At 40.2% G+C, this 24,892-nt stretch overlaps 2 protein-coding genes across 6 annotated transcripts; one reads left to right on the plus strand and one right to left on the minus strand.

Annotated features, from left to right (window-relative positions):
• Positions 1–939: 939 nt before the first annotated feature.
• Positions 940–11,814, minus strand: LOC129823042 (transcription factor AP-2-alpha-like). 4 transcript variants are annotated; one of them, XM_055881711.1, is made up of 7 exons: positions 11,567–11,814; positions 8,722–9,156; positions 7,578–7,629; positions 5,673–5,898; positions 4,982–5,100; positions 3,201–3,342; positions 940–2,354 (listed from the first exon to the last, which is right to left on the minus strand). In XM_055881711.1, exons 1-7 carry the CDS (start codon positions 11,615–11,617, stop codon positions 2,072–2,074), a joined length of 1,308 nt encoding a protein of 435 aa, XP_055737686.1. In that variant the 5' UTR covers positions 11,618–11,814; the 3' UTR covers positions 940–2,071. The 4 variants fall into 4 exon arrangements, with proteins under 4 accessions (XP_055737686.1, XP_055737687.1, XP_055737688.1 ...); XM_055881712.1 differs by having other exon boundaries at positions 8,740–9,156; positions 11,567–11,812; XM_055881713.1 differs by lacking the exon at positions 11,567–11,814 and adding an exon at positions 9,639–10,221.
• Positions 11,815–19,298: 7,484 nt separating this feature from the next.
• LOC129823043 (transmembrane protein 14C-like) lies at positions 19,299–22,542 on the plus strand. 2 transcript variants are annotated; one of them, XM_055881717.1, is made up of 5 exons: positions 19,299–19,415; positions 21,575–21,648; positions 21,798–21,899; positions 22,111–22,198; positions 22,314–22,542. In XM_055881717.1, the coding sequence occupies exons 1-5, from the start codon at positions 19,303–19,305 to the stop codon at positions 22,372–22,374; spliced, it is 438 nt and encodes a 145-aa protein (XP_055737692.1). In that variant the 5' UTR covers positions 19,299–19,302; the 3' UTR covers positions 22,375–22,542. The 2 variants fall into 2 exon arrangements, with proteins under 2 accessions (XP_055737692.1, XP_055737693.1); XM_055881718.1 differs by lacking the exon at positions 19,299–19,415 and adding an exon at positions 20,089–20,223.
• The last annotated feature ends 2,350 nt before the right edge of the window (positions 22,543–24,892 follow it).

A 24,892-nucleotide genomic window follows, 5' to 3' on the forward strand; every position in this document is an offset into this window, starting at 1 on the left:
GTACAGTTAGGCTTCATTCACCTTATTTTGAAAACAGACTGGGTTAGAGAAAGAGAAGACGAAGCTAGAACGCGCTAGACTAGAACGTGACCGTGAAAAGGAGATCTAGAGCACAGACATAGCATATTCATATACATCCACAGACTCCATGCATCAAGTATATTGATTTCGAGGTGCATGCCATCAATACACAATCCAAACTCAATTTGAATTAGGTTATGTAATGCAATGTTCCCATGGCCTTTTTGCACGGAAAACAAGGCTACATCTGGTGTATTAGCAGCAGCACACGTGATCATCTGCATGGATATGACTTAAACGAAGCCTATGGGCTATACGGTAGAGATGTGACCAAATATAACAGATATCCACATTCCGACTTATTTGCCATATCAATTAACTTAATGCAGTTGAAATAAGTTGTATTCCAACTGAACGCTGTCAAACAACACCAATAATTACAGACAGCCTAGTAGTAAAAAAAAAGTTATTTGATGCATATCTTGAAAGAAACAAAAAAAGCAGAATGGTAGGGAATGGCAAGTGTAATAACCTTCAACACAGCCGTGTACATCTCACTGATTTTAAACAACGGTTTCGCTTGAGGGCTGGCGCTTCACACACGCATCAAACCAATGTATTCATTGTTTTCTGTGTCAATTGGCAGGGTAAAAAGCTCCGTTGCGGTTTTGAATGATCCTGTGCTATGAACTATGAGTTGAAAGTATATGTGTGTTTTTTTCATTTTTTTTTACTATATCCTACTTGAGGGAAACAATGGGTTCAGCTGCTTATTGCAAGGAGCAATTGTCAGGGGACAGTTAAACGCAATTACTGTAACCGTGCTGCATAGGAAAAAAACTGCCAAGAACGAAAATACACCCGGGCGTATATCAACCACTGAATAAAAAAATTAAAAGATATGAATACAAATCGACATGAAGCGTATCAAATATTTATTTTTTTCTGGGCAACAAAGGACTATAATACATTGACAGGCATGGGAACTATTGCCAGCAGAGTTCTATACAATACAGCTAAAACCGCCTCCAATTTGGACATACAAGATATCAGGTGGTCCCAAATGTTTTTGAATTTCTTCGAACATAAAAAAAACCCTCTAAAGACAATATCCATTTATTGCTTTTATGGTGCTTCAAGGGAAGAACAAGAGGTGAGACGTATTCTGATTGGCACAACACATAAAATCTTGTATAAAAACAAGAAAGTAGAAACACAAAAGAGTTCTTATCAGGATATCGCGTATGCTCTTTTCAACAACAACAAAAAACCGGAATAGAATAAGGATGATAGAGAGAAATGGAGGTTTATTTCTATTACATTTGTTCACTTGCTTCAATGTCGCCTCAACATGCTACAAGAAGGCTGAATTGAAATATCCCAGAGAAAAAAAATATCCCAAACTTCTGTTTTCTAAGAACCATAAAACCACATGAAGAACTAACCGAATATTTAAACCCACTAAAACAGGAGGCAACAGATAAATAAAAAATAAGTTTCAACAGACGCACCATATTTACAATTCCCATTAAATTACAGATAAATAAATATATACATACATGAACACAGATTCCCTTATATAACCGTGAATCGTGTTGAAAGTTCAAGTTGGTCATTTGGAATGCGAGTCTGCAACTGAAGTCCTGACATGTAAATGTGGATTTTTCAAAGTTTATTATTCACAATACTGATAAGAATTCATCCTCTTTTAGCCTCTTTTTGTCATACGGCTACAATCGTAAATTGAGATATAATGGTCGCTGGATTTCAGTCCGTTGCAGCTCATAAAAAGAGGGAGCAGGCCTACATAAAAAGTCCTCCATGTGGCAAAGACCTTTCTCTCTCTGGAGCTGTTCCTTTGCGCCTTTCAGCAAATTTTTTCTCGTGAATTATGATGGGCATCTTGCACGTCGCTTTCCGAAAATCCAAAGTTGAATGGTATTAAAAACAAACATGTCAAATCATTGCGAGATCAGGAAGTGGCCAGTTTACTTCATCAATAGTATCTATATGTATTTAGAATATTTATATTTGGGCTTTCAGGTGAGAATCACTTTCTGTGCTTTTCATCTTTGTCTCCGCCTTTAGTGCCGCTGTCTGAGTGACTGTTGTTGTTCAGGTACATTTTGTCCATGGCTTTAATCGCCTCGGTCAGATAGTTCTGGAGGGCGGTGAGGGCCGCGCACATGGCCGGGGTCCCGAATCCGTGAGAAATGAGACTGAAATGGGTCAAGCAACTCTGAATCCCTGGCTCAAGAATAGGTTGTGGTCGAGAATTCCCCAAGGGAGTACGGTCCTGGGAAAGCAGGTCTGTGAACTCTTTGCATATTTGCCTAAAAGGGGAGACAATATATGTGTTAATTACAATCATAATGCCAGTCTGCCCCTAATATAAATTCAGTATACAAGAGTTGGCCAAAAATCCTATTAATTTGATAGAATTGATATAGTTGTTAGCACAACATATTTGTTCAAAGTGACTTAGGCTATAGGCTACGTGTGATAGGCTACGTGTGATAGGCCTACTGTAGTGTCGAAATGTTTTAATGCAGTGGGGAAAGGTTATGTTGGCGTAGAACCAGCTATGTGTCAACGCAAACGCAATCACAGCAAACAAAATGGTTGCGTGTGGATGAGGCCTGCTCAATAGACCGACCAATGACAGTACACTCCAGTTTGGATAGGCTAATATAGGCCGATTCATCCACGTGTTTAATTTCATGCTTATGCACCACTGTAAACATGATTGGCATGAATCAAATGAAACATAGAGTTGGGATTTTAAATTCAGTTAGTTGACAGGGTGGAGTTCCAAAAGTGTTTGTTCATTTGAGCATTTTGTCGCGTGCATAACATCACGTGATGACTTATCCGGCGCATTAGAAGCTAAAATAATTTGACATTAGTCGATTCCTTTTTATCCAATAATTTTTGTTGGTCAGTTGTAATGTGTCACATTCATTCAGAATGCAATTAATTAGTGGAAAAAATACTACAATGTAACCCAAATAGCAATGCCATAAATGTAACACTTCTGAAATCCATGTGAAACCTATCAAAAAGCCTACAACAAACGACCATCCATTTGAGTTTATGTTTGCAAACACTGTCGATGTAAACATGAGAATGACTTGAAAACATTTTTTGGGACATACGAAATGTGATAACGTAACACTTACTTCGTTGCCAATAACATGTTTTTTCTTTGGACGTGTTCGTTTGGGTCGGAATGCTGGCGGTTTGTATATTCCGCTACTGCCTTGGCTGGAAACTCAGTCTCGCATACATAACCAAAATCTCTGGCAAGATGCACTGCTTCGCCTAAGAAGGAAATAATGGATTGAGTGTATAATATATTGCTCTGAATTGGTGACATCAAATATAGACCAATTAACACTTCCACTTAACAGATGATTAATCTAATGAACGTCTTCGGCCAAAGAGAAGGCCTTATTTTCGTATCCATGTCTAAAGCAGTAGGCTATATAGCACCTGTAGCATTCCTTCTTTCACATTATGTAACAAAATTAAATGTTATTTAATACAAGTCAGGTACCATAGGTCCTTTTGAGAGAAGAGTTCACTATCAGGGAAACACTACAACAATGTTATAAATAGCGCCATGCACATCACCATGCCATCGATTAGCCATCCCTAAACATTATTGAAAGTCCAGCAGATTATACGATATAGGAAAGCAATTTTAAAAGGCTATATACGTAAATCTCGCTCCGACATACTTTAGCTTTGAGAATTATAGGTTCATTCCATTGAGGTCTGCCTTTTTTGTTGATTTTGGTTTTAATTTCCTGAAACAGTTGGGTTTTTACTGCGGGGCTTCCTGACATAAATCTCAACTCCAGAAGAACGCATGCGCGATAATTATCATCAAAGCTCAAGTCCAGTAAACTCCTTTGTCGTTTCCATAAAATGGAGCGGATCATAAACAATAACAGCACTTCAGAAAAAAAGGATAGTCTTTTCACTAAATAACCGAGAGCCTTCACCCCCCCCCCCCCCCTTCCCCTTATCGCAAAGAATCATACATTTGTTCAGCCTCATTACCATACAGCACCAAATTTCAATGAAGCACAATGAATATTGCGTTCACTCTTCGGCTGTAATGATTAAGAGGAACCAATGAACCATCCCATGCCTTCACCTTTAAAACCCACAGCTCACCAAATACCACAGCGTTGAATAATGACGGCTCAACTTTGCAAGCAACATTTCTTTATTCAATATCCAATGCCATCTTCACAGTACACCGAACATGACTCATTTATATTATTTAATAGGCTCACAACATATAGTTCCTGCATAGGTCAGTTCCACTTCCATCACAGAGAAAGAACGAGCCCAGTGTAAATAATAGTAGACCAATCTACTACTCTAACAGTGGCTGTAGCCTGGTAGTAGCCTAGGCCTACTAGTATTCTTACTACTAGCCTACTAGTACTAGCTTAATAATAATAAACGCCTTATAACAATGATCATGATAACAAGCCACTAAAATAAATCAATATAATAAATCAATCGATCCACTTCTGCCAGAGGTGAAACAGCTCCACACTCCCGCTAGACAATAAATAAGCAAATGCCCATAACCCGGCTTCAACAGCGAGCCTAATTCATCTGGCACAAACTAGGCCAGCAAGGCTAACCGACTTCTACCTCACAATGTAGTAGCCTAGCCTTAGGCCCATGCACTTTTACAAAGAGAGGATTGCACACAGGTAGGCTAAATACACAGGCCAATGTTGCGTAAAACCTCTAGAATAATTACCATCATCATCATCTCTCTCAAAAATACACAGATATCCTTCATGCATTATTGGTTTGCAAGGCAAAGTCGGCCCAAATTACACTAACGTACTGATTTCGAATGTTCCCCCTGAAAACGTTCAAAGCACCTGCTATCGCCGGAACCGGAATTCAGATCATTTACAATGCAACTTACCTTCAACTAGTGACGTCAGCAGGGTAACGTTTGCAGCCTTGCGTCTACCCGCAGGTAGATTTAATCCAATTTTATCCAATTTCTCTCTGAGGGACCTTCCGCCATTCTTAGACTTGGCTCTGTAACAAGAAAGTAAAAATAGCTTGTATGAATAGGCTAATTTATAAAATGGCAAGTTCAATATTTTTTCAACCCTCAATTGGACACACTATCTGATTCAAAAAGAGTTGAATGAATATTATTTAATCAAAGAGATAACTATCTATTTGGCATCGTATTTCTTTCATGTGCTTCTGTAACTATATATCGGTGTCTATAGGCCTGTTTGCGTGTCAATATAGGCTATGCATTGTCAACTCACTGAAACTGCTTTAGTAAATACACAATATAGAGCCAAAATACTGGCTTTGCGTCTAGCTTAGAATCAATAGACCAAACATTACAGTAGTTTACTTTTGGTGTAGGCCTATGTGATGTGCTTAAACATGTGTTCGAGGGTTGAGGGTAAGGCCAATAGGCCTAAATTCATTTGTGGGCTACATTGCGAGAAAACTAATTCAGTGTGTGCGTAAAGTTAATCTGGAATTTAACAGTCTGCCGTTCGGGCTGTTTTAAATGCAGGTGTCACGCTTGGTCGATTTTAATTATCCGTGGGATAAAAAATTAGGAGAGACATTAAAGTCCGGCTCACCTTCTCAGCACCCCGCCCAGCAGTGACGCGTTGAGGCACTCAGGCGGCGAAAGTCGTCTCTGCACTTCCGCCACCGTGACCTTGTACTTTGATGTGGAGCTAAGCAGAGACAATCGACCCGGAACAGAGCAGAACACTTCGTTGGGGTTTACCACACCGCCAAAAAGACCGTCCTTATTTATCCCAATGGTGGAGACATTATTGTTCTTGGATAAAGAAACTGGACCTAGGGCACACAAAGACCAAAGTTCAGTGAATCTCATTCAATGTAGACCCTTAACCATATGAGATTAATATCAAACGCAGTGTGGGTGTAGAGGTCTACACAAAATTCAAACAATGGGCACAGGGTAGGCTATGACAGGCCAAATCATAATGATAATATTAACACGAATCATAACATATTATGTAAACAGGCCTAATAATAATATTAATAATAATATGTGTATTGTTTTCTTGTTGGTGTTATTAGGCCTCTGCACAAAGGGCTAACCATTTCTAAAAACTATTTGATCGTGTTTTAAGGCTTTGTTAGAGGCCTATAAACCATATATTTGTTTAGGATGGGCTATATATTACATTTGACCTCTGAAACGTGGCACATTTATACAGACACACGCGCACTCTCTATGTTGCAAATGTACAATATACACACATCACACACACACATCACGCTGAGAGAAGCTGATTTTCAAATATCCATGGTCCCCCTCAAAAATACATTCGCGCGTGTGATTTCTCTTTGCAGGGTTTACCGTTTTGTGTGCAGGAACCGGAGACAAAGGGACTAGCCTTTTGGATAGATCACTTGTGACATTAAGAGCTCAGGGGAGGCTAATAGAGACAATAGAAGCTAAACGAACTCTTGAGATTACTAATATAAGAGCCAATTATCACGCTGACGCGGAAAGAGCATCTCTCAAGATTCATCCTCAGCGCAACTAATTTGACTTGACAAAAGACTCTACATGGCGAGAGGAGTAACATTCAACCTGACCATGAAGTAGGTCTCAGACGCCCGAAATGGTCTTGTAGTATAGAAGAAAACAATTCAATTCACACGCTATTATGCTAGGCCCGTCTATATACTGCAACCCTGAACGCATTATTCCACAAACAACCGCAGCTATGTAAAACATTGATGGAATTGGACTCTATAAATGGTTTAGAGACCTTGCCTATTGTTACAGGTTGAGATTTGTTCGCACCTTGATGCAGGATCTGGTATCATCTTGATACTGAATACATTTACATTTAACATTTAACATACATACAGCATACATACAGCATTAACAACTGCCATGTTAGACTTGCTCCCGCAGTGCAAAGAGAACTACTCACTGGACACAGACGTCACTTCAACGTCTAGCTTTGATTTACATTTGGTTACGTTGTCATCTAACGTGAATTCAACGTGAAATCAACATAAAAAAGTCATTGGATTTAGGTTCAAAGTTGGGTAAAAAAAAATCACATATATTATATATATATATATCTTATGTTGATTACATCTTATGTTGATTACCTTTTTCAAATAATATCAGTTTTCCACGTTGACATCATCACATAGATTTTTTGGGTTGAAATGACGTGGACAGTGGGTAGCCTATAGGCCTATAAACGATATCGAGCGAAAAGGATGCAACACATTAAAACCTATAGGATACAGCATAACCTATATAGGGCATATTCGCATCTGACTACTTTGAAATGCTGACATTGGCCTTCATTGATTAAACATGTGCAGTTCGTTTGATGCACTCGAGCTCATGTATTAAAAAACACTGCGCATTAATCCATTTGGTTCAGTGAAGCCTTAGCTACCGCGCCGAGCTCCCGAGCAGAGTGGTGGACTGGTGTTCCGCTTGTGCAAACAGGCATGGCATCTCGAAGGAAATTGCTTACCTTTTTTAATTACAGTCTGGTCTGGGATGTGAATTCCTTGATCCTCAATATGCTGCAACACACAGATGCACAAACACTATTTAATAAAGAATACAATGGAATTAATCTTACATGTCATGCTGTTTGCAAAAGACTGGCGTGTAGCCCACAATCAGACAATATGGGGGGCCTATAGGTTACCTGTTATTATTTTCAATAAAGGGTGAGGGTTATTGTCTATAGCTTTTGGGCAGGGTGCGTCGTGCCCAACAGACTTACGTACGAATAAATATTAATTATATTAGGAATAACGGTGGTATTACAAGCCGTGCACGCCAATTAGAGATTGGGCCTTTGTTTTCAATAAAACAAAACGGTTCCTGACTATAGATAGACCATTTACTTTCCGTTTCTTCGTATTACCCGCTGAGCGACGGCACTTCATCTAAAACACGGTGCTCAGTTCATGTGTAAAACTCCCGAGTGGATTGTTGTATTATTATAGCTCACAGACCCCCGCTCGTATCCGGACTTGAACGAGTCTTGTCAATGAGCACAATTAAATTAAATATGTAGGGAGGATATCCAGAATCACGTCAAAAAAAATGACAGGGTACATGAATCAACAATCGTGGTATACCATCCATTTTGTGAGAGTGGTTTGAGATCAAATGATAGTCCTCAGAGCTGCAGTTTAGATCTGTTTCGTTTAGGGTAAGTGTTATTTATAACATTATGTATATTTTAAGTGGCGGGAGGGGGTAAACAAATTATCTCTAATAAGGCTAATAACGTGCAAACACAGCTAGAAAATATAGACTGAATAATCCATGCAAGTAGGCTTGTATAAAATGTTTGACTCGAAGGTGTTTGTAAAATCAAATTGCGGTTGATACATTCATATAAAAAGGCCTCTGTCAATTGAATTCAATTCCGGGCATAATGTTTTGCTATTTCTGAATTTATAAAATTGAGTCAAAAAATGTAGGCCTTAACATTTAATACAGAGCTGCCAATTTACAGCAGCAAACTTTAATAGAAGGCTACGCGTGTAATAATAATAATTTATAAATCGTAATTATAAAATAATCATAACAACAGTTATTATGATTATAATATCAATAATGTGAAAGTAATAATGTAATAGTAATAATAATATAATTACCAAATAATGCTGAATTACCTGAACATCTTCTAAAGAGTGATGTATTCCATGGATTGGGATAGAATCTGAGAGTCCCGTATCGAGTCCGTGGCCCGACGGCAGGAGCACTTCTCTCCGGTACTCTCTACAGAGCTGATGTTGCAGGCCGCGGTGCTGGTGCAGCAAACTGCTCTCCTGACTCTGCCTCTGGCCCGGCCAGCCAGGGTGCTGTGGCTGCGGCTGAGCGTGCAGGGAGTTGAGGGAGTAGGGGTCGTTGACGTGCGAGTAGGGGTCCTGAGACTGGGAGTAGATGGGCTGGTAGGGTGGGGGAAAGTACGGTGGCTGGAAGTCGGAGTTTGGGGTATGGGAGAGCGGAGGAGCACTATACGGAGACTGGCCCACGCCTCCCAGCTGAGGTAGTCTGGCTGTCCCATTGCTGGTACCGTCGTGACGATCCTGCAGGAAAAAGGAATCGGAGAAATTAAACCCATACACCAACCCTCCATTTTACCCGTTTTCACAGGGACTTTTATGGACTGTCACCTACCATCAGGCCTATTGAGTGTGTATCCAAATTTGTTGGTTGACATTAAATCAACTATCGGCAATATTGAATTAAATCAGATCCCTGTTGAACGGATGAATAATAGCCTAATAATAATGATAGTAATACTAATGATACCAATAATAACAGTGATAATTACTGTAGGCCAATAATACATTCGTCTTTGATCGTTATCGAAAAATAAATAAATGAATAGGTCTACAGTTGGAATATTTCGATACTGATGTAAAATGTGGATGCAATGTTGCATCCGTATTTGTTTGGCTTAAATTGTCTGGATGCTATCTTAGCAAAACAATTTGTTTAAATAAATGCACCAATCGAAGTCTGAATGCTAGGCCTATCTCAGTCTTTGCCACGGAGACCAACTTACCATCGCGGAAAAACTGTGAACTAACATCTGCGAAGATTTTCGAGCGATTCAAAAAATATTTTTCTGAATAAAAACGTTGACAAATCAACGATAATTTACGAGTAAACAAAATAAAGCCAGCAACAACACTATTGAAAGATCACGTAGCCCAATGTTCAGATAAGCATCAGCGAAGAACGATAATCCATCAGAATTTGGTTAAATTCCCACTATCCTTCGTTCGATTCTAAAATGCAGTGTTTGGTCTTGTGGATTTATGTTTAAAGTTTCTTGTATCCCTGTTCCGTCGTCTGCCTCTATCACTGCTGTTCCTTCGCTTGAGCTCTATTAGCAAAGAGCTGCTTCTTCCCTTGGACTCCTAATAGCAGATATTCATGACTATTAATATTAGGCTACACGAATTCTTAATAAGGGTAGAATGGTCGGAAATCGAGCGTGAAGCAAGGAACCAACTCAAGGCAGAGTCTGCACTAAATGACGTCCATTGAATGAGGAATCAGTATATCTAATCAGAGATGAGGAGAGAAAGAGGGAGTGAGTGAGGAAGGGAGAGAGAGCGGGAGACAAAAAGAGGGAGATTCTCTTGAGTCTGACGAATCAGAGAGAGGGGGGAGGGGTTTAAACGGTTCGAGGGCAAACAAAAGTGAAAGAAAGACAGAATGAAGGGGTGACCAGAGAGAGAGAGAGGAAGACCCATGGAAAGAAACAATGTGCCCCTCTGATTCGTGTGAAAATCCAGCAAACGCTGAGGGCATCTCGGCTGGCACATTTGTACTGTTCAGAGGGCGGTTGTCTGCTCGCCTTTGTTTTCCAGTTCAGATTCCGACGCCTCGCGTTCCATGGCCCTTCCCGAATATCTCCAATGAATGAATCCTCGGTTATTCCACTTCAAACTACGCCATCCAAGCTAACTTTAACTCGGAACAAATATATTACAAAGTTCTCATACGGATACGCACCTCACACGCTTATGACATTTATTTTCCCCTACTAACCTATTTGCACGCGATCGTTTTGACAAAACAGCGAAAGAGTCCACATTATGAAAAGACCGTGTAGGTAACACACATTTATATTAACAGAAACGGGTATGTTACCCGTAAATTAAACTGGGTTTGAGATAATCACAAATTCGAGCCCTGCGTTTCTTCCCGGGTCTTGACGAGACTACATTACTTCTCCTGACCCGGGCAGAAACATGTTCAACTGGCTCCACCGCTCCTAAACAACCGCCTGATATGACTGCTAAACTTTCTGTGTGCTATAACAACAACCACGCAGCCTGTGCACGAGCTAAGGGCTTGAAATGCACCGACTTCTTTCATAAGAATATTAGGGATAGGCATCCCATAATTTATTATAAATTTAAACACATTATTTTAAACATACTTTTTCGATGATAGTTAGCAAATGCATGTTGAGTATGTGTCCCTAAATACATTATATTATCTAAGTACATTATCTTACATTAGATGTATAGGCCTACATTTCACTCATTGTTCAGCAATGATTTTTGATAAATCCTATTTTACACTACTATTTTTTCGTTTAAAATGATATAAACATATTTGTCTCTGTTATTGCCTGTGCATCAGGTTTGACAAGTATTAATCAACTTCCGTGCTTTGAAAATGTATGATTATTAATATGACTGTTATGATGATGATATTTATGACAATATTTGCGTTATAAATATTGAAACTGTCAAATGTATATTTTTACACAATAAAAACTGTAATGACTCCATATCAATATAGAAACATATCGAACATATGAAATAAACCAGTATGCATCTTTATATCCTTCAGTTGAATTAAATATGTTTCCAGACAAATGTCAAAACAATTCCAGATTTTGACGAAATACAAATAAAACTGCACGCCATTAATGACATGAAAACTGCAATAAATCAAACATGAGCCTCTTACCTCGTAATCTTCATATTTTATATTGTCAGTTAATTTCCAAAGCATTTTCATGGGTTGTGGTGGGTCTTGAGAGCGCTTCTCCCTGTTTTACACAGTGAATTGTGCTCTAGCTGAAACTATTTTAGGTGAACTTGGCTGTCTGCGCTCTGAGATCTCCCTCTAATGGTGGAAGTTAAAGGCTCGCGCACCACTGTACTAACATTCCCATTCCCTCATTAGCATATCAACAGCCGCTAGATTCCATCTGCCCAACACCAATGGACAACACAGGTACAACTGGAGAGAGACTACACATGTATTTACTTCTCCCTCATTCAATGACAATATACAGCACGAACTGAGCGTAAGCATTACATATGACAGAAGGGCAAGAACAAACCCTGCGCCTAGGCAGAAGTGTGAACGTTCATTATTATGATGGATATGATCAAAGTAATAATTGGGTAATTACGTGTTATATCTTATATTAATTTGCTTCACTTTTCTTGCATATTCCGTTTTAGCAGATGTTGTTTCATGAGAATATTTTTTATGAAACAACTTCATAAAAACAACTCGCATCAGCTCACACACACACATGGCCTGGCCTAACCTATGGTATAATCAGTCTCTGTATCTTCAACTTGCCCTGAAGAGCGTGCCACACTATGCCAAATACTCTCTCTGTACTATTCTCTTAATATCTGATTTTCGTAAACTGTTGTTTTAGATGTATTGAGACAATGCGAAGCTATTCTGTCACTGTCATGTAAAAGAGGGACCCACTCTAAAGTAGCTATACAGCTCCATTGACGACATGGAAGAGCGCTGTTTTTGGAATGTAAATAATTAACACAACAAAATAGCTTGTTTAATGTGAATGAGGATCTAAAGTATTTGGTCTCAGACCCGTCGCCGGCGAAGTTGAGCACCAGGGGTTTCGGGTCAAGAACCAGGTCGCCAACTACAGATTACCATTTTTTGGTGGGGTACCTTTATAACTAGTTGTTATTAGAGAGCGGACCTATGAAACTAGCTCACAATGATAACTATCGTCTAATTAAAAGTGCCTTAGAAATCGTGGGATGTGTGTGTTTGTGCGCTGCGGTGTTGATTTTTGAGGTGGTGTTCTTTCGGAGAGTGAAACCTAAATCTCACCATGGCTTGTGTTACCGACCTCATTTTCACCGCGTTAGAACGTTCTGTTTCAAAATCTACATTGAATTATTGTTTAAAAACCCTTTCACCAGGCCAACATGCAACATACACAGTAATACATCGATCGGATAGATTTGTTTCGAACTTTGAAATGACAAGAACCACAAGTCCTAGGCGAGCTATACCTTTAGTATGTGTTATTTCAACTGTTGGTTATTTCCCATCGAAGAGACGAATTATCATATCAAATGAAAAGTTGGTGTATATTATGTAAGACTGTGCTATTTTAATTGATTTTATATTCACACTTTTTTTAAAACAAAGCAAAGCAAAACAAAATGTGTGAGCACGGTTCTTTCAAATAGATGTTTGAAAAAATATATACTGTTCACACATTCCATATAGGCTATTCTTTGCTTCTTTATAAGGGACGGTTTTCTATATTCTTAAATTGCTTGAGCGGTATAGCCTAGGTACTATGCATCATGTTAAACAGACTTTCCCAAAGTTAGCACAACAGCCAATACGGTATTGTTAATCAGGGTAAATGGGAACATTATTAACGTTTGAGGAAAACTAACACTGTACAAGTGAAAATAATTTAAACAATATCTATAGAATATAACTTTATTTATATTTAGGCTAAAGATAGTGCTACTAATTCTACAAGGCAATCGTTTATGGCCAATGCATTTCCCCAATAGTGTCCATAAATTCGACATATTAGCTTAAACTCCTGTAGTATGCACACGTTCAATAACACCTTTTGTCTAGAAACAAACAACACATACCTGCCAATCTCCCATTTTGCCAATTATCGACATGATTTTTTCTTCAATCTGTCCTGATATGGTAGCTTGCATGTCGTGTAATCTCATTGAGCCTTCGGTCCCTAAAACAATTTGAGTTTTTACCTGTGCTGAGCGAGATTACCTCACCTGGCCATAAAAACCGTGTGTGCCACCTGGTGGCGCATGCGCAATTGACCGGGTGTGTAAACCTACCTGAAGTAGAGGTAATGGTCTCATGTGAATTTGCATTTGGGTCTCACTGCATTGAACATATGAGAGAAAAGGGTACAACAGCAACTTTTTTTATATTGGCTAACTGTTGTGGATAGGCCTACTCGGCGAGGTCAACAATATACCTTTGCTAACGTGTTACAATTTTTACATGTATAAATACTAATCTAAATGAAAAATCTTATTGAATTACAACATGTCAATAAGTTGGCTCTGTCAGTTGGTTGTAAAATATATATTCACATTCAAAATGAAACTGTATCAGGATAAAATCTGTTGGTTACTGTAACATCATTACTTACACACAGTCTACCAGATTCCCTTACGTGCATTGGGGTCACGGTTTATTTATCATCTGTTTATTTCCTACTTATGTAAACACCTCGGGATGAACTCATCTTCATCAGGCACACCAACAACAACAAAAAGAACAACACGTGCGCGCGCTGAGGTGATAAACGTGTTTTCTTTTAATTTCTAACCGAACACATGTCGACTCTATCCATGTTGCGGTCAACAACATGGTGGCGTTGCACTGTCAATTGCAGAATGGAAAGATATATGGCTTGAGCAATGGTATATTATTTAGTTGATATACATATGATAAATAAACAATAATAACAATTATGCCATGTCAAATTCAACAGTGAATTGTAAGCTAGGCCTATATAGCATAAACAACAGGCCTTTACTTTTGAGCATACTTTTCCTAAGAAAACCCAGCTCAGTTTGAAATAGACAGTCACACAATTTTTTACCGCAAACACTCAAATATTTTAGACTACATTTTTTAATTTAACTTGCACACTTCTTTTGACTGTTGTGTTATAGTCTGTCATTGGCAACTGTGGCAACTGTCTACAACCTTGTAATCTATACATGTTTGAGGGAATATTACAGTTTGACTTCAAAGACAATCGATTTGAGAAGTGTAGAAGTACAGGCAGGAGTACAGATGAAATAGAACAATCTAAAATATATTTCAGAGCAGCAAGGTGTACTGGAATACTGTGCACAGGAACGCTGCAAGTGTGTTGTGTGAGTTCTGGACAGGATAAGTTTCCATGTTAATATCCAACCTGTTTGTCTAAGGCTTGGTTTCAACCGCTAGCACCCCTACCACGAGCCCCCGGCACAATTTCCGTTAAGCACCATAAAACCGTGCAAGATGCTTAATAGGCAACGATACTGAAACGACTGGTTGCACTTTTTGGGCATTGATATATCTCACAATTTAGTAATGGTAATGCGCATGTAATGCGTAGTAGTTGAGTAGTTGTTGTATTTCAGATGTTTAGATGTATTTCAGATGTTTACTGAATGAACAGTTCAATGCTAAAGAAATAATCTACTTCACAACATGACATGTCATCGAATGTGGTTAATTCATATTTCGTGCTTAATTCTAATTTACCCAAACCTTGGCGCATAACTTTATTCATTATTGTACAAGTAAGGCGTGATGAAACTATGCCTTATAGCTACGTAAATAAGAATCCAATTGTTTGAAGCACTATAAATATGGTGTAAAACAATGTACACAAATTTAGCCAATATTATATTCCTTCCCTCATGTGCTTCAAATTTAACCAAGAAAATCTATGAAGAGGCCTCTCACATAATGTTATGAACTCTGGAGTTCTAGATGTGTACTTACCTTATGTGTTTCGAGTGATGAAACAATCGTTATTCTCAAATGACGATATCTACAATAATAAATGGTGGCCTTGCGCCATCAAGCGCTAAGAGAAAGAAGAGCACAGCAGAAAGCCAGAGTTTCCAATTAAACGGTATTTGAAACCAAATGTATTGTGTGCAAAGGGAATTCCAGTAAGAAATAGTACGCCCAAAGCCTACCAGGTCCGTGCAGAGCACTTCACTGCAATGATCATTTAGTTGAATGAAATAGAATATAAAACAAAATTACCTTAATATCAAGAATACGCTTTAATTATTCCCTATACTCGAATTAAACATATATTTTCTTAATGTACCATTTCGTCTCATCCTAAAACCCTTCATAATGATAATAATCTCAAATTTGGCCCAGTATTCCTATTTATGAATCACAGACAGATACAATCTGAACACAGACATCGGCAGGAATATACCTTAATTGATCTTCTTGCGCCATCTATTGGCAGAAATTATACAATTTAAAGGCAATCCATTTACTGTACAATGCAAACAAAACGATTTTCCACTTGGCTGTAGGGCCTGCTGTAGTCGATTCACCAAGGCGCCGTTTCCCAGACCCTCGGTAGCGTTAAGATCAACGTTAGAGCCATCTTATGATGCATCTTTAGTAGTCGAGGCGTTTCCCAGACCCTCGGTAGCGTTAAGATCAACGTTAGAGCCATCTTATGATGCATCTTTAGTAGTCGAGGTGTTTCCCAGACCCTCGGTAGCGTTAAGATCAACGTTAGAGCCATCTTATGATGCATCTTTAGTAGTCGAGGTGTTTCCCAGACCCTCGGTAGCGTTAAGATCAACGTTAGAGCCATCTTATGATGCATCTTTAGTAGTCGAGGTGTTTCCCAGACCCTCGGTAGCGTTAAGATCAACGTTAGAGCCATCTTATGATGCATCTTTAGTAGTCGAGGTGTTTCCCAGACCCTCGGTAGCGTTAAGATCAACGTTAGAGCCATCTTATGATGCATCTTTAGTAGTCGAGGTGTTTCCCAGACCCTCGGTAGCGTTAAGATCAACGTTAGAGCCATCTTATGATGCATCTTTAGTAGTCGAGGTGTTTCCCAGACCCTCGGTAGCGTTAAGATCAACGTTAGAGCCATCTTATGATGCATCTTTAGTAGTCGAGGTGTTTCCCAGACCCTCGGTAGCGTTAAGATCAACGTTAGAGCCATCTTATGATGCATCTTTAGTAGTCGAGGTGTTTCCCAGACCCTCGGTAGCGTTAAGATCAACGTTAGAGCCATCTTATGATGCATCTTTAGTAGTCGAGGTGTTTCCCAGAGCGTTAGTAACATGGCTTTTAAAAACCTTCCCACATCAGTGAAAAGTGCATCGTTATAGGCTTCTTTCCTGCCTTACCTCACAAGATATCATTATAAAACAATGTATAAGTGTTTTGTGTTAATGGGCATTATCAATAGATGATACATGTTTCATTTGGGTAATGAATAGGATAAAATGTAGGCTGATATTTGCAATATGTAATTGTAACATTTTGTCAAGCTTAATTTTATAACAAGCTGAATCTACAAATTGGAAACTATACACGCCAAGCCATTGTCAGAGGTCAGCCTAAGAAGAAGAATACAGCATGACTGCTATTCAGCAGATTTGATCATGAAACCTGTACGTCTGTGTTTACACAGGCAGCTTAATTATTCTATATATTTCTCTCACTAATTGGTCTTTTGACCAATCAGATCAACTCTGAAAAAGAGCTGATGTGAAAATATATTATGTGATTGGTCAAAAGACCAATTAGTGGGAAAATTCTCAGAATTGGGCTGACCCTGTAAATGCAGCTTTATAAGTTTTCAAGTTTAATTGTCACATGCACAAGTACTGTGAAATGCATTTCTTGCCGCTAGTGGGCATGACCCAGACTGAGTTTTTCAGGGTCATGCCCACATGCCCACTATGTTCTCTCTCTCTCTCTCTCTCTCTCTCTCTCTCTCTCTCTCTCTCTCTCTCTCTCTCTCTCTCTCTCTCTCTCTCTCTCTCTCACTCTCACTCTCACTCTCACTCTCACTCTCACTCTCTCTCTCTCTCTCACTCTCTCTCTCTCTCTCTCTCTCTCTCTCTCTCTCTCTCTCTCTCTCTCTCTCTCTCTCCCCCCCCCCCCCCTCTCTCTCTTCTCACGGGGGACATGAGCCCTAGGACCATGCCTCAGGACTACCTGGCCTGATGACTCCTTACTGTCCCCAGTCCACCTGGTCATGCTGCTGCTCCGGTTTCAACTGCTCTGCCTGCGGCTATGGAACCCTGACCTGTTCACTGAACGTGCTACCCTGTCCTGGACATGCTGTTTTGGACCCTCTCTCTACCGCACCTGCTGTCTCTAACTCTGAATGATCGGCTATGAAAAGCCAACTGACATTTACTCCTGAGGTGCTGACCTGTTGCACCCTCGACAACCACTGTGATTATTATTATCTGACCCAGCAGGTCATCTATGAACGTTTGAACATCTTGGCCATGTTCTGTTATAATCTCCACTCGGCACAGCCAGAAGAGTACTGGCCACCCCTCAGAGTCTGGTTCCTCTCTAGGTTTTTTCCTAGGTTCTGGCCTTTCTAGGGAGTTTTTCCTAGCCACCGTGCATCGACACCTGCATTGCTTGCTGTTTGGGGTTTTAGGCTGGGTTTCTGTACAGCACTTTGTGACATCAGCTGATGTAAAAAGGGCTTCATAAATACATTTGATTGATTGATTGATTGATAATGCATTTCACTGTACTTGTGCATGTGACAATTTGGTTGTGTATCAGCAGTTTTTATCTTGTTATGTCACTGACAGTCACTCAATTAGACATGTCAGCTAACAATTTTTTAGATTGGTAGTCTAGCCAGGTATTTAAACTTGGAGTAATCATGGCCGAATACCGCCCGGGCACGCAGGGCACATCTCAGGGGCTTTGACCTCCAGGGGGCCGCCATTGATTTTTGTTGTTTGTCATTGTCACTCAGATATCATATTAACATGGCATAAGTCATGACAAAATGTGTAGAACTGCAGGAAATTAGCTTTAAAACTGCCAACATGTCTCTCTACCCCATGGCAAAATAGGTAGAATTGCAGAAAACTTGATGGGGGGGGGGTCACTAAAATGTTTTGCAGTGAGGTGGGAGGTCCCCCAACCTAATATTACTTAGGGCCTCCAAACAATGCAGTAATCAATATCAGTAGTACCATTCAAAAAAGTAAGTAGAACAAAAACACGATAAATAGAAATAAGAACACAAGAAAGTAAGCAAGCCATATACAGGGCCAGTTCCAGCGCCAGTGCCAATACCATATTTACTCTACCTGCACATGGTTCTCTCTACCTGTTGGTTTCAGAAACACTCACAAATTTGGCTCGTAAATAATGATGCGTCTGGTACGATCAACGTGATGCTTTAGTTACATCGCAACTGGGAAACGAGGCACTAGGCATTTATTAAAAATTCCACTTACTTAGGTAGGCCATATTAGCCATATTCTGTTTTGTCAGTAGGCCCTGTGGTTACCATAGTGATCCATTCTGAACATATGTCTAAAACCACCTTACAAACATTCAAATTCAACTCATATTAAGTGTATCATTTTCTGCGGATATTACTGTCTGCATTAGGCCAATATTCTGAAAAGTAATTCATTACAATTAAATAAATAGGCTACGTGATGTAGTGTCACAATACATTCACTGTATTTCATCAATTAATTACAGGCCTTTAAAATATTAGGTTTCCCCTTGTATATGTGCTTTAATTGCATGTTTTTATACATTTATTGTAGACACTTGAACAGAGCTTTTGTCAATTATTTTGATAGCGTCACTTCGTAAACATTATAATTGGGGTTACATGGGATATGAGGTCCAGAGTGTTCCAGACAAATTACGTTATGCTGTCTACCATGTGGAGAAAGACTTCACTTCCCGTGGGGAGTTTGGCAACGCGTCATTGCTACGATACGCACTACGAAGCAGCGTTGAAGGATACGCCAGAAGGAGCAAGGTTGTACACAAGCTTGTGTTTTACTATTCATCCAAAGGTTTCCAAAGCTTGACAATGTAGCTATCTGCCTTATAAATTAATGCCGATCGCACACATGGGCAACTCCATTGACTCAATGGGCACTGTTGTCATAAACTGCTAAGTAGGCTATGTTGCGCTTTGACTTGCACTTTTGTGGGATTGATTTATTATCTATCTTGTTTCCCAACCTATACATTACAATGTACTGAAGAAAATCAAATATAGTATATATTTTAAAAAGGGAAACATTGTAGCGACGTTGGGGCAATTAACTACAGTATTCCACTGATGAATTTAGCTAGGACAGGCTACATTGTTACCAGAAGATAGTGACCCTACGGTCACGTTTGTTTACACGGAGCTCCCCTGGGGGTCTTTGACGCAATCATGGTTACATTAAGACATGGTGGAGTTTGCATGAGATAGGAGTTGGAACATGTACTTCAATGTACGGATGGGATATGCCACTGTACTCCAAAATGTACTTTTATCCACACTGCTGCATATAGACATTTTAAATACTTCCAAGTTTTCCAAGAAAACTGCACTTTGTCCTCATGCTAGCTAGCATTAGCCACCGCAGTTGTTATGGAACGTGGTGTTGAACAACAAAGGAGCTGATTGGCTGACACTGCCATTACAAAACGGCTGAGGTGGCTACTGCTAGCTAGCATGAGGACAAAAAGGGCAGTTTTCCGGAAAACTAGCAGTTTTTCAATCTTCTCGATGGAACAGTGTGGATAAACGTAAAATTGAGTACAGTTGTATATCCCATCCATGCGTTGAGGTACGTTTTCTGACGCATATCTTGTGCCAGCTCCAATGTGTCTTAATGTAACCATGATTGCGTTCCGTTCCCAGTGCAGCAGAAGAACAGAAGTTACTTTTCGTAACAAGTTAGGTGAATGAACGTGGAAGGTTAGGATAATTAGGTTACGGTTAGGATAAGCAAAGATTGTCCCTGACGCGACTCAAACATATACTAAATATACAAAAGTATGTGGACAGACACCACTTCAAATTAGTGGATTAAGCTATTTCAGCCACAACCGTTGCTGACAGGTGTATAAAATCGGGCACACAGCCATGCAATCTCCATAGACAAACACCGACAGTAGAATGGCCTTACTGAAGAGCTCAGTGAATTTCAATGTGGCACCGTCATAGGATGCCACCATTCCAACAAGTCAGTTCATCAAATTTCTGCCCAACTAGAGTTGCCCCGGTCAATTGTAAGAGCTCTTATTGTGAAGTAGAAACGTGTAGGAGAAACAACGGCTCAGCCGTGAAGTGGTAGGCCACACAAGCTCACAGAACGGGACTGCAGAGTGCTGAAGTGCGTAGCGCATTAAAATCGTCTGTCCTCGGTTGCAACACTCACTACCGAGTTCCAAACTGCCTCTGTAAGCAATGTCAGCACAAGAACGGTTCGTCGGGAACTTAATGAAATGGGTTTCCGTGGCCGAGCAGCTGCACACAAGCCTAAGATCACCATGTGCAATACCAAGTGTCAGCTGGAGTGGACTCTGGAGTAGTGGAATGCGTTCTCTGGAGTAATGAATCATGCTTCACCATCTGGCAGTTTGGGATGAATTTGGGATGAATTGGAACGCCGACTGCGAGCCAGGCCTAATCTCCCAACATCAGTGCCCGACCTCGCTAATGCTCTTGTGGCTGAATGGAAGCAAGTCCCAACAGCAATGTTCCAACATCTAGTGGAAAACTTTCCCAAAGGAGTGGAGGCTGTTATAGCAGCAAAGGGGGGACTAACTCCATATTAATCTCATTTTGGAATGAGATGTTCGACAAGCACGTGTCCACATACCTTTGGTCATGTATGGTATCTAGCGACAACCAGGTCTGCCCTGAGAACAGTCTGAGTTTCCACTAATGCGACACAACGTCTTGCAACAGAATCGGTATAATCAATACACCTCAGCTTAGCAGTTACCTACATTTTTTTTGCAAAACAACAAACATGGCCATCTAACATATTTAACAGGCACATCTTGAGTTAATTAATGACTTGCTACATGTGTATCGTCGCCACATGCCCACTGCCAATTGTTCTGCAGTGGGTGTGGCAAATGGCGATAGTAGCCTAACATTCTCCCTCTTTCCTTCGTTACATGTTCTAGAATGACTGATTGGGTTGGTTATGGGTATGCAGCACTCATTGCATCCGGAGGAGTGATGGGCTATGTCAAAGCACGTACGTTTATTATTGTGCTGTCATGTTAACTCAATTGAATAGAGTAAATTGCTTTCGAGTCTAATGCATTGCATCATATTTCCAGTCTTGTGACAATGAACTGGTAACACGGTTTCCACTCTCCCCTGTACATCTTTTGGTGTCTCCAGGCAGTGTCCCCTCCTTGGCGGCAGGTATTCTCTTCGGCAGCCTAGCTGGTGTTGGTGCCTACCAGATATCGCAAGATCCTACAAATATTTGGGTGTCTCTAGGTTAGTAAACTTTTTGGTGTTGTCCTTCACTGTTTTGTGAATGTATCTCTCTGTTAAAAGTACAGTTTTTAGACACCCTAACCAAGTATGCATACATATGTCTCATCGCCCAGACCTCTCTTGATCACTACTAACTGACTTCTAGCTACTCATGATAATTAGTTTTACAGTAGACCTACTGTATTGAGTCATTTCCTCCTATATCACACAGTCACATCAGGAGCCCTGGCAGGTGTGATGGGAAAGAGATTCTACGGTTCCAGGAAGATGATGCCTGCTGGAATGATGGCAGCAGCAAGGTAGCCAATCAACTCCCTTCTTTTTTTTGTTGTTGTTTCAGGACTAGGAAATGGGTATGAGGATGATGCAGTATGAGATTACTTAACGTGTTATTTTTGTCTCTACCTTGTGTAGTCTACTTATGGTGGGGAAGCTGGGTGTTGGAATGCTGCTGCAGAAGCCCCAGGAGTCATAATGCACTGAAATGAAGAAGACGTTCACAGACACTGATGTCAAAATCACTATCCTCTCGTGCTTTTCTACGGTCTTATATCGTTCACCAAGAATATCAGTCAGATATGTGAATGTTATTTTTGGAAAAATGTATAATTGAACAGTGATTTATAAATAACAAGGACTGTCATGCATTTTTGTTCATATTGTTACGCAGATTGTCATTACGTTACAAGAGATAAATGAACCGTGAAGTTGTGTATAAGGTTTATAAGATGGCCAGTGTTTATTTATTTATCTTTATATAAGCGTAGACTGCCATCAGACATAATATAACTGAAGTCAATGCTGCTTTAGCCACTGATGCAGTAAATGACTACTCGGAATATATGAGCGATAAAACTTTACAATTACAGTTTTAGGAAGAATTTCCTAATGAAATGTCCTTTGAGTTTAGTAATGTAAACAAAACGCTTAAAAATAATAGAAACAGAATATAATTACATTGAAAAAATCTAGAATACAAAATTCACAAGAAATCTAATATTATCATAAACTAATTGCAAGAGGCATGCCAGATGTCGGCATTCAACGGGTTTCAGGACGTGATTGTCTTTGAGGGATACTTTAGAGCAGTGTTTCTTAAATTATTGGTCGGACCCAAAATGGGCCTTGGGCATGTGAGAGGTGGGTCGTAAAATGATGAGAATACATCTATAATTATAATTTATTTCTTCTTAATTTGGGTCATTGGAGGACGATTTGAGTCATGGGAGGGTTGACAATTTCTAATTTCTTGGGTCTTGAGCTGAAAAACTTTTTTTTTAAGAACTCCTGTTTTAGAGCAAACACATCAGCCTGTCAATCAGCAATTACAATAGATGGTTCCGGTCCTCTTCTGGTGAAGTTAGAGGGATCTATCCTCCTGGCATATGTCTTGTGTTCATATATATCACCCAAATGATGCCAGTATAAAAACATGAATAGAAGGTATAAAAATGTCTCTCCTTGAACATCCCTGTACATCACATATGTCAGAGTCAAGGCCCGCGGGCCACATCCGGCCCGCGAGAAGGTTTTTTACGGCCCCTGGGATGATCTTGATTTATTATTAGAACCGGCCCGCAGACCGCAGCAAGCCGGCAGCCCGCAGATCTTTTACACGCACCAATACTACATTTCCCACAATGCAACGGTGACGCACCGAGCAGTAGGCTGCTTCATTTCAATATTTATTGGCACAGCAGTCGTCAGCATCACAGTAAAATTAACTTTCAGATACCCATCAAAAATGGCAAAACGGAAGGTGGACACTGAGAACCGGGGGTTTCAAACAAGGTGGGAGTCGGAGTATATGTTCACGGAGGTAGCTGGAAAACCTGTGTGTCTTCTGTGTGGAGAAAGTGTGGCGGTACTGAAAGAGTATAATCTGAGACGACATTATGAAACGAAACACGCGGACAAAAACAAGAATATGGACATGGAACAAAGGCTACAAAAGGCAGAGGAATTAAAACGAGGCCTCAAATCTCGACAGGCTCTGTTCAAAAAAGCCAAATCACAAGGCCAGGCTGCTGTCAAGGCCAGTTTTATTTTGGCAGAAGAGATCGCTAAATCAGCCCGGCCATTTACGGAGGGGGATTTCATCAAAAACTGCATGATTAAAGTTTGTGACGAAGTTTGCCCAGAAAAAAGGCAACTCTTTTTAAATATGAGTCTGAGCAGAAACACCATTGCCGAGAGAGTAGACCAGTTGTCCATCAATCTAAAAGAGCAGCTTGTGAAAAAGGGAAAAGATTTCATTGCATATTCCTTGGCTGTGGATGAGAGCACCGACATTTCTGACATTGCCCAGTTGTCAATTTTCATCCGCGGAGTGGACTCCAGCCTAAGCGTGACAGAGGAGTTTTTGGCTTTACGTCCTATGCATGGCACAACTACGGGGCATGATTTGTATGAAGAGGTGTCAAGATGTGTAAATGAGATGGAGCTGCCTTGGGAAAAACTTGTGGGTTTGACAACCGACGGAGCACCTGCGATGTGTGGACACAGGAGCGGACTGGTGGCGAAGATACGGGAAAAGATGCAAGAGGAAAACGCGACAGGTGAGCTGACAGCTTATCATTGTATCATACACCAGGAAGCGTTGTGCGGTAAAGCCTTGAAAATGGAGCATGTAATGAGCATCATCACGCGCACAGTTAACTTTATCAGAGCCAAAGGTTTGAATCACCGCCAGTTCAAGGCATTTCTGACGGAGTTAGAAACGGAGCATGGTGATTTGCCTTATCACACAGAGGTGCGATGGCTAAGCCAGGGAAAGGTGCTTCAAAGATGTTTCGAGCTTCGTGAGGAGATTTGTCTGTTCTTGGACAGCAAAGGGAAAGACACAACACAACTCCGAGACGAAATGTTTCTGTGTGAAATGGCTTTTCTGTGTGACATTACGAGTCATCTGAATGCAATGAACTTGCAGCTGCAGGGTCGGGATCATGTCATCTCTGATATGTACAGTACAGTGAAGGCATTTAAAACCAAAC

The sequence above is a fragment of the Salvelinus fontinalis genome, chromosome 25 (genome assembly GCF_029448725.1).
Source record: "Salvelinus fontinalis isolate EN_2023a chromosome 25, ASM2944872v1, whole genome shotgun sequence".
NCBI lineage: Eukaryota > Metazoa > Chordata > Actinopteri > Salmoniformes > Salmonidae > Salvelinus > Salvelinus fontinalis.

Excerpts from the sequence above, each read along its gene's own strand:
- LOC129823043 (XM_055881717.1), top strand. The coding sequence starts at position 19,303 with ATGCTGTCTACCATGTGGAGAAAGACTTCACTTCCCGTGGGGAGTTTG. Across the intron at positions 19,416-21,574 it reads GATACGCCAGAAGGAGCAAG|AATGACTGATTGGGTTGGTT; the intron begins GTTGTACACAAG and ends TACATGTTCTAG. Across the intron at positions 22,199-22,313 it reads GGAATGATGGCAGCAGCAAG|TCTACTTATGGTGGGGAAGC; the intron begins GTAGCCAATCAA and ends TACCTTGTGTAG.
- LOC129823042 (XM_055881711.1), bottom strand. The coding sequence starts at position 11,617 with ATGAAAATGCTTTGGAAATTAACTGACAATATAAAATATGAAGATTAC. Across the intron at positions 5,899-7,577 it reads CCAGACTGTAATTAAAAAAG|GTCCAGTTTCTTTATCCAAG; the intron begins GTAAGCAATTTC and ends TGTGTGCCCTAG. Across the intron at positions 3,343-4,981 it reads GCTGACGTCACTAGTTGAAG|GCGAAGCAGTGCATCTTGCC; the intron begins GTAAGTTGCATT and ends TTTCCTTCTTAG.